Source organism: Stegostoma tigrinum, chromosome 39 (assembly GCF_030684315.1).
Source record: "Stegostoma tigrinum isolate sSteTig4 chromosome 39, sSteTig4.hap1, whole genome shotgun sequence".
In the NCBI taxonomy this organism is placed as follows: Eukaryota; Metazoa; Chordata; class Chondrichthyes; order Orectolobiformes; family Stegostomatidae; genus Stegostoma; species Stegostoma tigrinum.
Genome location: NC_081392.1, coordinates 7931049 through 7946014, shown reverse-complemented (window position 1 = coordinate 7946014; position 14966 = coordinate 7931049). Strand labels below are relative to the sequence as shown.

Genomic DNA, 14966 nt, shown 5'->3' with positions numbered 1-14966 from the left:
AAAGCAATGCTAATGAATCTTGCATGTGAGAAACAGTACTGCTTTTATGTGGTCAGGCTTCTTCCTGGTTGCTATGGCAGCATAAAGGCCTACTTTCTCTGTGTGCATCCGCCACATGTGGGCAGAGGCCTGTGGTGGGCTGCAGCCCAGCCTGAGGTTTTGCAAGTGCAGCAGACTGCAGTCACTGCACCTCCAGGGGTGCAGCAAGATGCTGACAGTGAGGTGGAGGAATTCCTTTAGCACAAGTTGTCAGCATTGGAGAATGGACACTTGATGTGAGCTTACAGCCTAGTACTTAGAGCTTAGCAGCCTAAGAGGGCAATCTGTTTAGAAATCTGGGACATCAGTTATCTATATATATGTATTAAAAATCCAGGGACTCCCTGAAGCTCAGAGGAAGAGATGGAAGAAGTATAAGGAAAGCTTCTTTCTACACAAGAGATAATGTAGGTCAAAGAGCAAGGAGTTTGGAGGGGGAGGATGAGATAAGTAATGTACACAGCATGAGTGCAGAATCAAAAGCTTGTTCTGCATATTCACTGTATCTCACTCTCTTCACTTCATTAATCACCTTCAATGTTTCTAACCAATTGAGGAATAAATTATTAGTTTTAACGTGAAGATTAAAAATATTAACACTGGATGATTGCTCATTGTTCATGAGCAGACTGGAGTCTGGTGCATGGCTGTGAGGAGAAGGTGCTAATCTGCCTTTCCCTCATTAAACATGTTAATTTCTTTGTGTATCCAGGTTATTGTAGCTGCTTATGCATTGTGGGAGTCATTTGATGGTCAATAAATTGCTTGTAAATTTTAGATTTCCAAGAAGCTCAAGATAAAATGCCTGGCTTTCTTTTTATTGTTGTATTTCACCTGTAACAACGTCTGACAGAGCGGGTGTGACATCTCAAGTGTAATGTCTGTAACGTAACATCACATGTAATGCCTAGCTTGTGACATCTGGAGTATGATGTGTTGGGTGTGATATCCGTGCAATGCTTATGTTATGATCAGTCACTGGATGAAGGTCCCCAATTTCTTAATGATCCTGGATGGGATATTCCCAAATGGTTGTGTTCCTGGATGAAGAGGAATGAACTGGCTCGTTTTCTTAAATCAATTTATTTATTCTCTTGGATACCTTTTCCTAATCTAGATGTATTTATATTTTTAAAAGGAATCAAATTAACTTGGCTTTCTTGAGTAATGAAAGGGTGAGGTGATTAGCCTGCTAAACACAAGAAAAGATAACAAAACATGATAGAGATAAAGAGATAACAAGGTGTAGAGCTGGATGAACACAGCAGGCCAAGCAGCATCAGAGGAGCATGTTTCGGGCCTAGACCTTTCTTCAGAAAGACAGTTTATAAGATAAAGACAGTTTAGAAATGTGAACGGGACAAAATTCTTGCAGGTGTATAAATGAATGTTTGGCTATGATGAATAGATGTGGGAATGTTGTGGCTGTCAAGTTGGCTGGTCGTAATGTTGATGTTGGTAGTATAGCAATTGATTTCAAGAGACTTGGCACTTCCAATTAGTCGATAGACTTTTGTTCTGTTCCCTTTTTAACAGCGCTTTTACTGGCCTCGCTTCTGGTAGTCAGACCGAGAGAGATAACAAGGTGTAGAGCTGGATGAACACAACAGGCCAAGCAGCATCAGAGGAGCAGGAAAGCTGACGTTTTGGGTCTGGACCCTTCTCCAGAAAATGACCCAGAGACAGCCTTTCTTTATCTGCGGCTCAGAGGTGTCTAATGGCGGTTCTCTAGCTGTAACCTTTACAGCACTCTATCACTCTAGCACACTGAAACTAGAGCTGCAGGGATTTTTAAAACTCGTTCTTGTGTATTTCTAAAAGGGTAAACACAGACATGTCTTTCAATTCACGTTCACAGTCTGGGATGTAATCCTCAGGAACAAGTGATAATGGGAACTGCAGATGCTGGAGATTCCAAGATAATAAAATGTGAGGCTGGATGAACACAGCAGGCCCAGCAGCATCTCAGGAGCACAAAAGCTGACGTTTCGGGCCTAGACCCTTCATCAGAGAGGGGGATGGGGAGAGGGAACTGGAATAAATAGGGAGAGAGGGGGAGGCGGACCGAAGATGGAGAGTAAAGAAGATAGGTGGAGAGAGTATAGGTGGGGAGGTAGGGAGGGGATAGGTCAGTCCAGGGAAGATGGACAGGTCAAGGAGGTGGGATGAGGTTAGTAGGTAGATGGGGGTGCGGCTTGGGGTGGGAGTAAGGGATGGGTGAGAGGAAGAACCGGTTAGGGAGGCAGAGACAGGTTGGACTGGTTTAGGGATGCAGTGGGTGGGGGGGAAGAGCTGGGCTGGTTGTGTAGTGCAGTGGGGGGAGGGGACGAACTGGGCTGGTTTAGGGATGCGGTAGGGGAAGGGGAGATTTTGAAACTGGTGAAGTCCACATTGATACCATTGGGCTGCAGGGTTCCCAGGCGGAATATGAGTTGCTTGTTCCTGCAACCTTCGGGTGGCATCATTGTGGCAGTGCAGGAGGCCCATGATGGACATGTCATCAAGAGAATGGGAGGGGGAGTGGAAATGGTTTGCGACTGGGAGGTGCAGTTGCTTACTCTTGGGCTGTGCCCTCGGGTCCTATTCTCTCAATGGAAACATCTTCCCAACATTCACTCTAACCAGGCTGTTCAGTTTTCTATAGGTTTCAATTAGGTCCCCCATCATCCTTCTAAACTCCATCGAGCATAGACCCAGAGTGCTTAAATGTTCCTCATATATTAAGCCTTTCATTTCTGGATCATTCTTGTGAACCTCCTCTGGACCTACTCCAGGGCCAGTACACCCTTCCTGAGGAATGGGGTCCAAAATTGTTCACAATATGCTAAATGTGGTCTGAACAGAGCTTTATAAGGCCTCAGAAGTACATCTGTTTTTATATTCTAGGCCTCTCGAGTGAAATGCCAACATTGTATTTGCCTTCCTAACTACTGACTCAACCTGCAAGTTCAACTTGAAAGAAACCTGGACTAGGACTCCCAAGTCCCTTTGCACTTCAGATTTCTGAATTTCCTCCTCAGTTAGAAAACAATCCATGCCTCTATTCTTCCTACCTCACACTTTACCACATTGTATTCCATCTGCCACTTCCTTACTCACTCTCCTAACCTATTTAGATCTTTCTGCAGCCTCCTCGCCTCTTCAATACCACATGTCCCTTCACTTATCTTTGTACCATCTGCAAACCAAGCCAGACTGCCCTCAGTTTCTTCATCTAGATAATTAATGTATAAAGTGAAAAGTTGTGGTCACAACACTGACCGTTGGGTAATATCACTCGTCACTGGCTTCATCCTGAGAAGGACCCTTTTATCCCCACTCTCTGCTTTCTGTCAGAGAGCCAATCTTCTATCCATGCTAGTAGCTTACCTCTAACTCCATGGGCCCTTATCTTACTCAACCTTCTGTGTGGCACCTTATCAAAGGCCTTCTTGAAATCTAGATAGATAACATCCATAGGGCCTCCTTGGTCCAACCTGCTCGTTACCTCCTCGAAAAATTGCAACAGATTTGTCTGGCATGATCTCCCCTTGATGAAACCATGCTGCCTTTGCCCTGTTCTACCATGCATTTCCAAGTATTCAGAAATCTTATCCTTCACAATGGACTCCAAAATCTTACTTCAGTCAGATCCCACCACCCCCCCAGCCTCCCCTGCTCCAAGAAAACAAATCCAGCCTATCCAGTCTGTCCTCATAACTGAAACTTTTCATGCAACATCCTGGTGAATAGTCTCTGCACCTCCTCTGGTGCAACCACATCCTTCCATTGGTGTTATGACCAGAACTGCACATAGAATTTAATCTGCGGTCTAACCAAAGGTAATCTCCATCCCAAGCAGAAGTATGTCCAGATCACAACTGAAGGAATTCAGTGAATTGGCATTCATTACATAATCTGGCAATCTGCAAAATGAATTGCCCAACATTCAACTGCCCATCATTACTTGTAAGCATTACTCTTGGTCCTCTTTGGATCCCACAGGTGAATGTTTAGCGAGGCTAATCTTGGCATCGGGAGCGTCTCACAATCTCTTTTATCATTATGACAAATGTCAGAGCAAGTTTCTTGTTTGGCAGTGGCAAATTGCCAATTTAGGGGGTTTATTGCTTGTTAAACACCTGCAAATGACCCAACTCTTCTCATTAGCATTCAATTTCCTATCTTGCCAAATAAACTGGATGTTGAGTAATTGCAACATGGAATATCAGAGCAGGTACATGGCAACTTCAGGTTGCCGGTTACTCTAATGAGATGCTGCTGGGCCTGCTGTGTTCATCCAGCCTCACATTTTATTATCTATAATCCTCAGGAGATGGCTTTTCTGCTGAGAGGGATGATTAGTTGTTGACTTGCATAGCTTCCTTTTAAGTTTCTCTGCTTCAAGTTTCCCTGATGCTATAACGATATGAAGGTAGTGCATGTTGCTCAGGACAAAACAGCTTCTTGGACACATCCAATGTACGTATGTACATAGCAACAGCTGATGCCAGTGTCACCTCTCCAGTACACTTTCAGGCCATTCAGGATGCACAGATGTGCATTGCAGAGTACACCAGTAACTAGCATTGAAAAGCTGCAGCAGGGTCTTGTACATACAGGGACCCATCTTATGGATTGGAAGAGGTTGCATCTTCGGGCTACTTGCTTACTCTCATAGCACTTGCTCATATAGTACCTACCTACCTGCATGCATGCACCATCCGTGCCTTGCTTTGCCTTTCGATGTTGATTCACGCAGTTACACACCAGGCAGCTTGTCTTGACAGCCTGTAGTCCTAAGTCAAGGGAGTGTTCATCTTGCCACGGTGTGCTATGTCAATCTTCTCACATTATATGAAATTGAGGGAGGCATCAGTGAGGCCATTGCAACTCTTAATAGGAATAGATGTCTCAGCATTTGGTGCTGTTTGGATTGGAGGTTCTGTACCTATGTCTCTGTGCATTTGTAGTGTTGCGAATTGTTCTGATTTCCGTATTACATAATTCACACTGAACAAAGTATGAAAAAGATTTACATAAATGATACTAGATGGAGATTATGACTATCTGGAAAGACTGATAACTGTCCTTTATCTAGAAAAATGGATGATAAGAGGTGGCCTAATTATGAAGTAATCAGCTAGGGTAGAATTAGGGAACATCAGTAAAAGATAGTCAATAAGAAATCATATTGGCACCACCGAAAAGTTTCACTCCAAGCCACTCATCATCCCGACTGGAACTATATTGCTGTTCCTTCAGTATTGCTGGGATAAAATCCAGAAACTCATTTCCTAATGGCACTGTGTCTTTACCTGCAGCAAACGAACTGCAGTGATTCAAGAAGACAGCTTGCCACTACCTTCTCAAGAGCACCTGGAAATGAGCAATAAGAGCTGGCTGAGCAAGCAACGCTCACATCCTAAGAGTGAAGTAAAATAAAGAAACCAATAAAGAATTGGAGAAATAAAAACTTCTAGAGAGTGCCTACAATGTGGAACTGTGATTGTTCAATTGCTGAATATCTTCAAGGCTGAGATTAATAAACTTTTGTATACTAAAGAAGTCAAATAATTTTTAAAAAATGTGGAGTTGATTTAAGAATCAGCAATTATCTTTTTGAATGTCGGGATGGTTGACAGGCTGTATATCTTGCTTTTATATTCCTATGTTCCATTATGGACTAGCTGTTCAGACGCTGAAACAGGCTGACCACATAATGTAATAGTGTTCAATACAGAAGACGTTTGTTACTCACGTTGACCACCAACACCTGCTGTCTTTGGCTTTCTTACTCTTTCATAGATGCCAGAAAAAACAACCTTTAAAACTGGGAGACATTTATACCAAAGGATAAAATTATAGCTTACTTCCTTGAAATAACTCCAAACAGGCTGGCATCTCATCACCAAGTCACACTTTATTTACACGTGCATAGTACACTGGTTTGGCTTCCTCAGAGCCAGCACTCAGAATAAATAGGATATCTGACACAACTGTTTAGATCATAGAAATTCATCATCATAGAAATCCCTATGGTGTGGAAGCAGGCCCTTCATCCCAACACGTCTGCACCAACCCTCAAAGAATCCAACCAGGACCCATCTAATCCCTGAACACTACTGGCAATTTAACATGGCCAATCCTCCTAGCCTGCACATCTTTGAACTGTTGGAGGAAACCGGAGCACCTGGAGGAAACCCACGCAGACACGGGGAGAACATGCAAACTCCACACAGACAGTCGCCCAAGGCTGAAATCAAACCCAGGTCCCTGGATCTGCGAGGCAGTAGTGCTAACCACTGAGCCACCGTGCCGCTCCCGGAATGGATCACGTTAACAGCCTCAATCAGGGAACTCATTCTATGAGGTCCCCCTGACTGACCTCATTCCGATCACTACACTTTTGATAGGAGGAAAGTATGCAATGGATATCCCCAGAGACCATCTTGGCCATTAATTACATTGCTTTGCTAGAATCTAGACTTTTGCAAAAGGGTACAGATGATTCAAAACTTGGCAATGCAATAAATAATGAAGATGTAGACAGAATGGCGAATTGGGAAGATACTTTTTGATGAGGATAAGTGTGAAGTGAGACACCACCATTTTGATGGGGCCACAAAAACCTCAGGTATGGAGGTAGGCACTCAGACATCTTGGAAGGTGGCAGCTCAAGTTTATAAGCTGGTTAAGAAAGTATATGGGAAATTTTCAAGTCAAGAGACTGAATACAGTTATGTGCGTTATTCTTGAGAAAGATCTTAGACAGGGTACAAAATAGGTTCATTAGTATTATTAGAGACAAAAACTTCAGTCATGTGAAAAGGTTGAAGAAGCTGGGATTATTCTTTTCAGAACATTGAAAGTTCAGGGAAATGTTCAAAATTATGAGATGTTTAGACAGAGCAAGTAGGGACAATGTGTTTCGCAGATATTACTGCTGTGTTGTGTTTTTAGTTTACATTCTCCTGCACTATTACACCAACACATAATATAATCACTTTACCACCATATTATGGTTAATGAGGAAAAGCACTTAAAAAATTGAATCCTGGATTGGAGTAACATACTTCAAAACTTACCCCATGTTTTCCGGTTGCTGCTACTCTGATATCCACTTTAAGTGTGCTTTTATTTTGTATATCATAACGTCTTGTGCATGCTCAGGTGGAGTTTTACTGTGGAATTGTATTGGGGTGTCATATTTGATCCTGAGATTGACTTTTGACCTCTTAATTACATCATTATTAAGACCATTCTTAGTAGCGTAGTGGTAGTGTCATAGAGTCATAGAGCTGTATGGGGTGAAAACAGACCCTTCAGTCCGACTTGTCCATGCCGACCAGATAACCTAAATTAATCTAGTACCAGTTGCCAGCATTTGGCCGAAATCCCTCTAAACCCTTCCTATTCATGTACTCATCCAAATGCCTTTTAAATGTTGTAATTATACCAGTCTCCACCACTTCCTCTGGCAGCTCATTCCATACACGCACCATCCTCTGCATGAAAAAATTTTCCCTCAGATCCCTTTTAAATCTTTCCTCTCTTACTTAAACCTATTCCCTCTAGTTTTGGACACCCCAGCCCAAGGAAAAGACCTTGGCTATTCACCCTATCCATGCCCCTCATGAGTTTATAAACCTCTATAACGTCACCCCTCAGCATCTGATGCTCCAGGGGAAATAGCCCCAGCCTATTCAATCTCTCCCTATAGCTCAAACTCTTCAACACCGGCAACATTCCTGTAAATCTTTACTGAACCCTTTCACGCTTCAAAACATCTTTCCAGAAGCAGGGAGACCAGAAATGCATGCAGTATTCCAAAAGTGGCCTAACCAATGTCCTGTCCAGTTGCAACATGACCTCCCAACTCCTACACTTAATGCATTGACCAATAAAGGCAAGCGCGCCAAATGCCTTCTTCACTATCCTGTCCACCTGGGACTCCACTTTCAAGGCACTTGTCTTTGGAGAAATAATCCAAACACCCAGGTTAATGTTCTGGGATCAATTAAATTAATAAAATCCAGAATAGAAAGTCTAGTCTCAGTATGCATGACTATGAAACTATCAATAGACATAAAAATAATTGGTTCAGTAACATCCTGCAGAGAAGGAAATCTGCCAACCTTACCTGGTCTGTCCAGTACATGATTCTAGATCCACTCCAGTACATTTGAGCCTGAACTGCTTTCTGAAATGACCTTGCAAGCCATTCAGTTGTGTGAAATTGCTACAAGATAAACATTGTGGGTGTACTGACCCCACATGGACTGCAGCAGTTCAAGGAGGCTAATCACACCCATGATTAGGATAGGGCAATAAATGCTGATCTTGCCCAAGATACTCACATCCTAAGAATGAATTTTAAAGAGAAGCATTATTAAGCCAAATGGGCTTTGAGGATGACTTTTCAGCAGGTCTCATTGAGGGAACAGTGAAGACTAAACAGGTCTTGGTAAGGTTGACAGGAATGAGGAAAAAAGAATTTTTCTAACTTGTGGTTGGATTATGACCAATTGTGATGTTTGACCCAGTCAGAATTCGCTAGTTATCTTTGAGAAACATTTGGATACGAATGAATCTAAGGACAGGATAAAGAAGTTTCACTCAAACCCATTTAAAGCCAGGAATAAGACCTACACCCCTAAAATTCAGTGGGATGTAAAACCGACCTTCAGCCCTAAACTGTCTTTCTTGATGCATGATTGGAATAAAATTATTTACATCTAACTAACAGACCAAAAAAAACTATTAATATCCATCAATCTGCCCATCTAAAATTGTACTGAAAGAAAGTACAACTTCACTTATTTGATGCAGGATGAAGTTCTGTCTCCATCATAACTGTAATAATAGTTTATAATAATATTATCATTTGGGAAACTGGATTGCAAAGTAGAGGTAGCTTTTTTTTGGTTTTAGTTCTGTGGTGGTACCTTGTATTTTTAAAGAGGTCAGCAGCTTATTTTTGAACAGTGGGATCAATCATCATTTTCAAGAAAACATGTGACTAGAGAAACCACCTGGAGAGTTAATTCATGAAAGGTTTGCAAAGTTGAACTTTTATGCCACACAGTCAGGTTTCAATTAAGAAGAAAAGTCATCTGAGAAGAAATGCAGGTTTTTGGTTTGTAGAAAACTCCAGGTTGTTACAACTGGAAATAAATCCATGTCATCAAGGCTAGAAAGATGTTTCTAGGCCATCAGAGCTGGAAGAAGTCAGCTGAGTTAAGAAAGCTGAGTTAAGATAGGAGTCAAACTTCACTGGGATTAAGTAAGTGCCTGCAACGACGTTGCTGGGAAAAGGACTGAATTTTTCTTTTTGATGCTAATGTTTAGATTTTTCTAAATTACTATATAGATAAATAGCTTTGTTTTATTTTCTTTAGTATAATAAACTCGTGTTTTTTTGTTGAAAGATCATTGGCAGCCTTGTGTAAATATGTTCAATAACTGACCGTGGTAACCAAACTGCAAAAGTAAATGTTCATTCTTAATGACAAGACAGATTTCATTCTGAGGTCTGACTTGAATAGTGTTACCTCCAATTGGGGTCATAAGACTTTCTTTTTTTTTCCTCATAGATGATGACTTTTCAGTTATTCAACAAGAGATCATTATGGTGAAATCCTGTACACATCAAAATATTGTTGCTTATTATGGAAGCTATATCAGGTAAGAGCTGGGTAAGAATTTCTTAAAGCAGTTGAGGCCCAACAACTGAATCTACATAGTATAATGTGGACTCAAAATGGGCATACCCCACCAGAAGTACTATCTTGGGACAGGTGCATTAACATTTAAACTGTTATTTTTAACCTGTGTCATCTGATGAAAAGTCTATTTTATCTTATCTTAGGTCCAATAAGTTATGGATTTGTATGGAATACTGCGGAGGAGGATCACTGCAGGATATTTACCATGGTAACTCCAGTTTTCTCATTTTAAAGAATCAATCCCATTCCAGAAACCTGTGCGTTAAAATATTGGGTTTCAGACTCGTGAAATCAAGGATTCTGTGCCATCCAACACAATTAAAACAAATTCACTTATTGGTGCACTCATTCTGCTGCCCCAGTCTGGGATTAAAAGTTTAATGACCATGAAACCATTGCTGATTGTCATCAAAACCCATCTGGTTCAATTGTGCCCATTAGGGAAGGGAATCTGCTATCCTCACCTGGTCTGGCCCGCATGTGACTCCAGACCCACAGCAATATGGTTGAGTCTGAACTACTCTCTTAAATGGTCAAGATACTCAGCTGTTTCCTACAAAAAAAAGGCCTGTTGGACTACCTAGCATCAAACTTGGCATCGGAAAACATAATGGAAAACACAGCCTCATCAACCTGCAAAGTCCATTTTACTAACATCTGAAATAGATGCTAGACTGGGTCTGTGGTAGGTGGTGAGAAAGCCAACAAAAGCTAAAGGCAATTGTTTCAGAGATAGTAGGAACTGCAGATGCTGCAGAATCTGAGATAACAAGGTGTTAGAGCTGGATGAACAGAGCAGGCCAAGCAGCATCATAGGAGCTGGAAGGCTGACGTTTTGGGCCTAGACCCTGCTTCAGAAAATTTAGATGCAGGCCCGAAACGTCAGCCTTCCTGCTCCTCTGATGCTGCTTGGCCTGCTGTGTTCATCCAGTTCTACACCTTGTTATCTCAAAAGATAAAGCAAGGTTGATGTTATCCTCAGAAATCTGCCTACTGCTGATGCATCTGTCCATGACAATATTGGTAGGAGTGAGTGATGACTGCACAATCCTTGTGGAGACAAAGTCCCATCCTCATCATATTGTATTGAACTGTCACTGTACTATATGGGATAAGTTTTCAATAGATCAAACAACTCAGCACACATCACCCATGAGGTGCTCTGGGCCATCGCAGCAGCAGAGCTGTAATCAAATACACAAATACAATAAAGCATGGAATATTCCCCACTCCACCATCACCACATTGTTCTATGAAGAGTGCAGGAGGGCATACCAGGAGCAGTGCCAGGCATGGTTGGAAATGTGGTGTCAAATCTAGTGGAACAGCAAAATATGATTATTTCTGTGCCATACGAAGCGATAGACGAGGCTAAAAAATTCCAGAACCAATGGATCAGACCTTAGCCCTGCAGCCCTTCCACATACAGTTGTGAATGAGGGTGCTCAATTAAACAACTCACTTGAGTAGAGGGCTCCATATATATCTTCCTCTTCAATGATCGGGGAGCCTAGCACATTAATGCAAAAAATTAGGCTGAAGCATTTGCAACATTGTGGGTGATCCATCCACCTACACAGTACCCAGCATCACAGACAAAATTCTTCAGCGAACTGATTCACTCCACATGACATCAAGAAATGACTAGAGGCACTGGATACTACAAAAGCTATGGGCTCTGATAATATTCCAGCAATATTGCTGAACATTTTTGGTCCAGAATTTGTTACACGTCTAGCCAAGCTGTTACAGTAGAGTTACAACACTGGCATCTACCTGACAATGTGGAAAATTGCTCAGGTGTATGTATACAAAAAGCAGAATAAATCCACCCCAGCCAAGTTACTGCCTCGTCAGCCTACTCTCAATCATCTGTAAAGTTAAAGAAGGGTCATCAACATTTTTATCAAGCAGCACAGCTGAGCAATAATCTGCTCATTGATGCCTAGTTTGGGTTCCGCCGTGGTTGCCCAGCTCCTGATGTCATTATAGCCTTGGTTCAAACCCGTACAAAAGAACTGAATTCGACATGGGGATATGAGGGTGACTATTTGACTGAATGCATCACCAACATTAGCAAAGTTAGACTTCCAGACTCAAAGCGCAGTTTTCACCCATTGAGTGGTATCACAGACATAAAATTCATTGTACATCAAATTGAAGATAAATGCAAGGAACAGTGCCAAGTGTTGCCTGTGGACTTTTTCCAGCTCACAACAGTCTTTGGCTCTGTCAACTATAAAGGCTAATGAAGTATCCTCCTCAAATGTGGCTATCCTCAGAAGTTTGTCACCATCCCCAACCACAACACAAATGCTAACAGTGATAACTGGGGTCAAGCAAGGTTGGGCCATTTCACCAATCCTCTTCTCCATCTGTCTCACTGCAAAATTGCAGCTTATCAAAGCAATTTATCCACAGGCCTTTAGACAAAGAAGCAGATTTTTTAAAAAAATTCATTCGTGGGATGTGAGTGTGCTGTCTGGCCAGTATATATTGCCTGTGCCTAGTTGCCTTTGAACTGAGTGGCTCACTAGACCATTTCAGAAGGCAGATGAGAGTCAGGCACATTGCCGTGAGTCTGGAGTCACATGTAGGCCACACCAGGTGAGGATTGCAGATTTTCTCTCCTGGAGGACATTAATGAACCAGATGGGGTTTTCTGACAACTGGCAATGGTTTTGTGCTCATTAGTAGATTCTTAATTCCATTGTTATTGAATTCAAATTCCACTATCTGCCATCTGTCAGGTCCCCAGGACATTACCTGAGTTTCTGGATTAAGTGTCAAGCGATAAGTTCTCTAGGTCATTGCCTGCCCCCCTAAGGCCCATGTAGGCCCATCAGATCTGCCCTGCCATTCAATGATGTCATGGCTGATCCAAGACCAATTCTCATTGTAATGAATGTCAACATAGCTAATCCCTCCTATTATTCCTCATTATACGGAATCCTAAAAATGTTCCACAGTGCTCCGCCTATAACTCTTTTGAACTGCAATGGCTACTATCAGGCCAACACGTGACTGTTTAAGTAACCAGTTAAGCTGTTTTCAGAGATGTTAGTGGAGACAGCAATATTGAGCATGAAGATAATCTTCAGAATCGTTAGAAAACTGTTCAATCTAAACCACTTTCAATCCTAAACCAAAATCACTCCACCTCACTCACTGACCTCCAGCATGCAAATGACAGTTCTGCATGCTTAGTCAGAAACAGAGTTTCAGGTCATTGTCAACTTCTCCAAATCATATGATAAAAATGGGCTCTTCCTTCACTAAACACTTATAAACTAAGGTTCCCTTTCTAACCAAAATGTAGAATAGAGATTAAAGATCAACCATGATGCTACTGAGTAGTCTATTCTTGCTTCTAATTCTTATGTTCTCATATTTGATCCTCAATGATGAAACTTGCTTTCCATTGATTCCAAAGCTATAATCTCTTCACAGACCAAACCTGTTCCCATTCACTCCAATTGGTTAGAAGCTCAGCAGACTCAGCCCAATCTCACTCACCTTCATTGCATAGAATGTCAATGGAACCAATCCCTCCTCACATTTATTATTCTATACAATCTTAAAAATGTTCAAGAGTGTGCTACCCACGACTCGTCTGATCCACAATGATGATTGGTTAGGTGACCACTTAATCTGTTTACAGTGATTTTGTTGGAGGGGAGAAGTACTGTTCTTTGAACAGGGGTATGGGATCTTTGATATAATTTCCTGAAATGATATGAACAGTCAAGGCTGAAGATGAGTCAAGGCTAAGTATGTCATCAGAAATTTTGTTTAATATGACAGTGTGGCATTGATGCAAAAGAAAATTTCACTGCTGGACCTGAGTTTAGTTAATAACAGCAAGCTGACATTGACCAATAGACAATAGACAATAGGTGCTGGAGTAGGCCATTCGGCCCTTCGAGCCAGCACCACCATTCATTATGATCATGGCTGATCATCCACAATCAGTATCCTGTTCCTGCCTTATCCCCATAACCCTTGATTCCACTATCTTTGAGACCTCTGTCTATCTCTTTCTTGAAAGCATCCAGAGTGTTGGCCTCCGCTGCCTTCTGGGGCAGAGCATTCCATATATAACTCATCATCTTCCCTTTTTTCACAAATTCGGGCCTCAGCTCTCCCTTTGAGTTTCTCTATTTTAAGCAGCTGTGCAACAGAATCTGCAGATACTTCAGGTCCATTGTGTGTGTGGTCATTTCTGTTTTGTTCAAAGTGATAATTTGAATAAATTATCGGCTATCCAGCAGCTAGGCTTCTGATAGTTGTGTTTGTGGTTTCACAGGGTTCTGCTTATGTTAGGTCAATTGACAAAGTTTTAACTTGACCATGTCTAAACTTAACGTGAGGAAACTGCTGCTCTTTGAAAAAAATTCAACAAACTATCTTGTTTTGCCAAAGTCAGAATTGTTTAAAGACATGTCATTTCATTGTACTCATTTGGTTGGGTTGGGGGCACATTAATACTGTATCATTGCTGAAAGAATGACACAATTTGTTGAAATAACTGATGTTAGCTGAACAATGCAAGGGAACCACAGTACTGAGTTCCAGATTGAAAGACACCAAATTACTGAGAAGATCAATAAACCAAAGACCCAATACATAGACTCTGAGTTTGAGCCTAAAGAGAAGGACCAATGTTAAAGTAGAAAGGTTATGGGTGAAGATCTGGAAAAAGTGAGTAGTCTCAAAACTTGTTAGTCAGAAGATGGAAGTATGAACAATGGATTAATTCTGGTAGAAGTAATTAGAAGAAATGCAATAGAATATTTAAAAAATATTGGTGGAATTGCAGGAATATTCTACAAGACAATTAAGAGACTAGTCTTATATGTGCAGAACCTTGGGTCACCTCAAGAAGAGAGGACCAATGATTGGAGACAATAGATGTATGGGGTGATGATAAAAGACAAGATCAGGAATCAACACATCAGAGTGTCAGTTTGGAAACATGAAGAAAGTTGCTGGGAAGAGATTTAAAATAGCATGGTCATCTGTTGCAGAGGAAGAAAGAAATGTTACGAGGTGATGATGAAGATGAGATTGCCAGAAGAAGAGGAGCAAGGCCTAATACTGGACGGAAAGATTAATGCCAGAAAAACTTTAAAAACAACGGAATTGGGAGAGAAATGAGTGACTTAGGGTCATAAAGATCTACAGCATGGAAAAAGACCCTTCAGTCCAACTTGTCCATGC

The 14966-nt window shown here is 41.5% G+C and overlaps 1 protein-coding gene across 3 annotated transcripts in view; it reads left to right on the top strand.

Annotated features, from left to right (window-relative positions):
• Positions 1–14966, top strand: part of LOC125447837 (mitogen-activated protein kinase kinase kinase kinase 5-like) — a 119403-nt gene that overhangs the window by 36688 nt on the left and 67749 nt on the right. For all 3 annotated transcript variants that reach the window (XM_048522611.2, XM_048522612.2, XM_048522610.2), the window contains exons 3-4: positions 9615–9705; positions 9890–9954. In XM_048522611.2, the coding sequence (XP_048378568.1) occupies positions 9615–9705; positions 9890–9954 (156 nt within the window). The remainder of the gene's footprint in view (positions 1–9614; positions 9706–9889; positions 9955–14966) is intronic.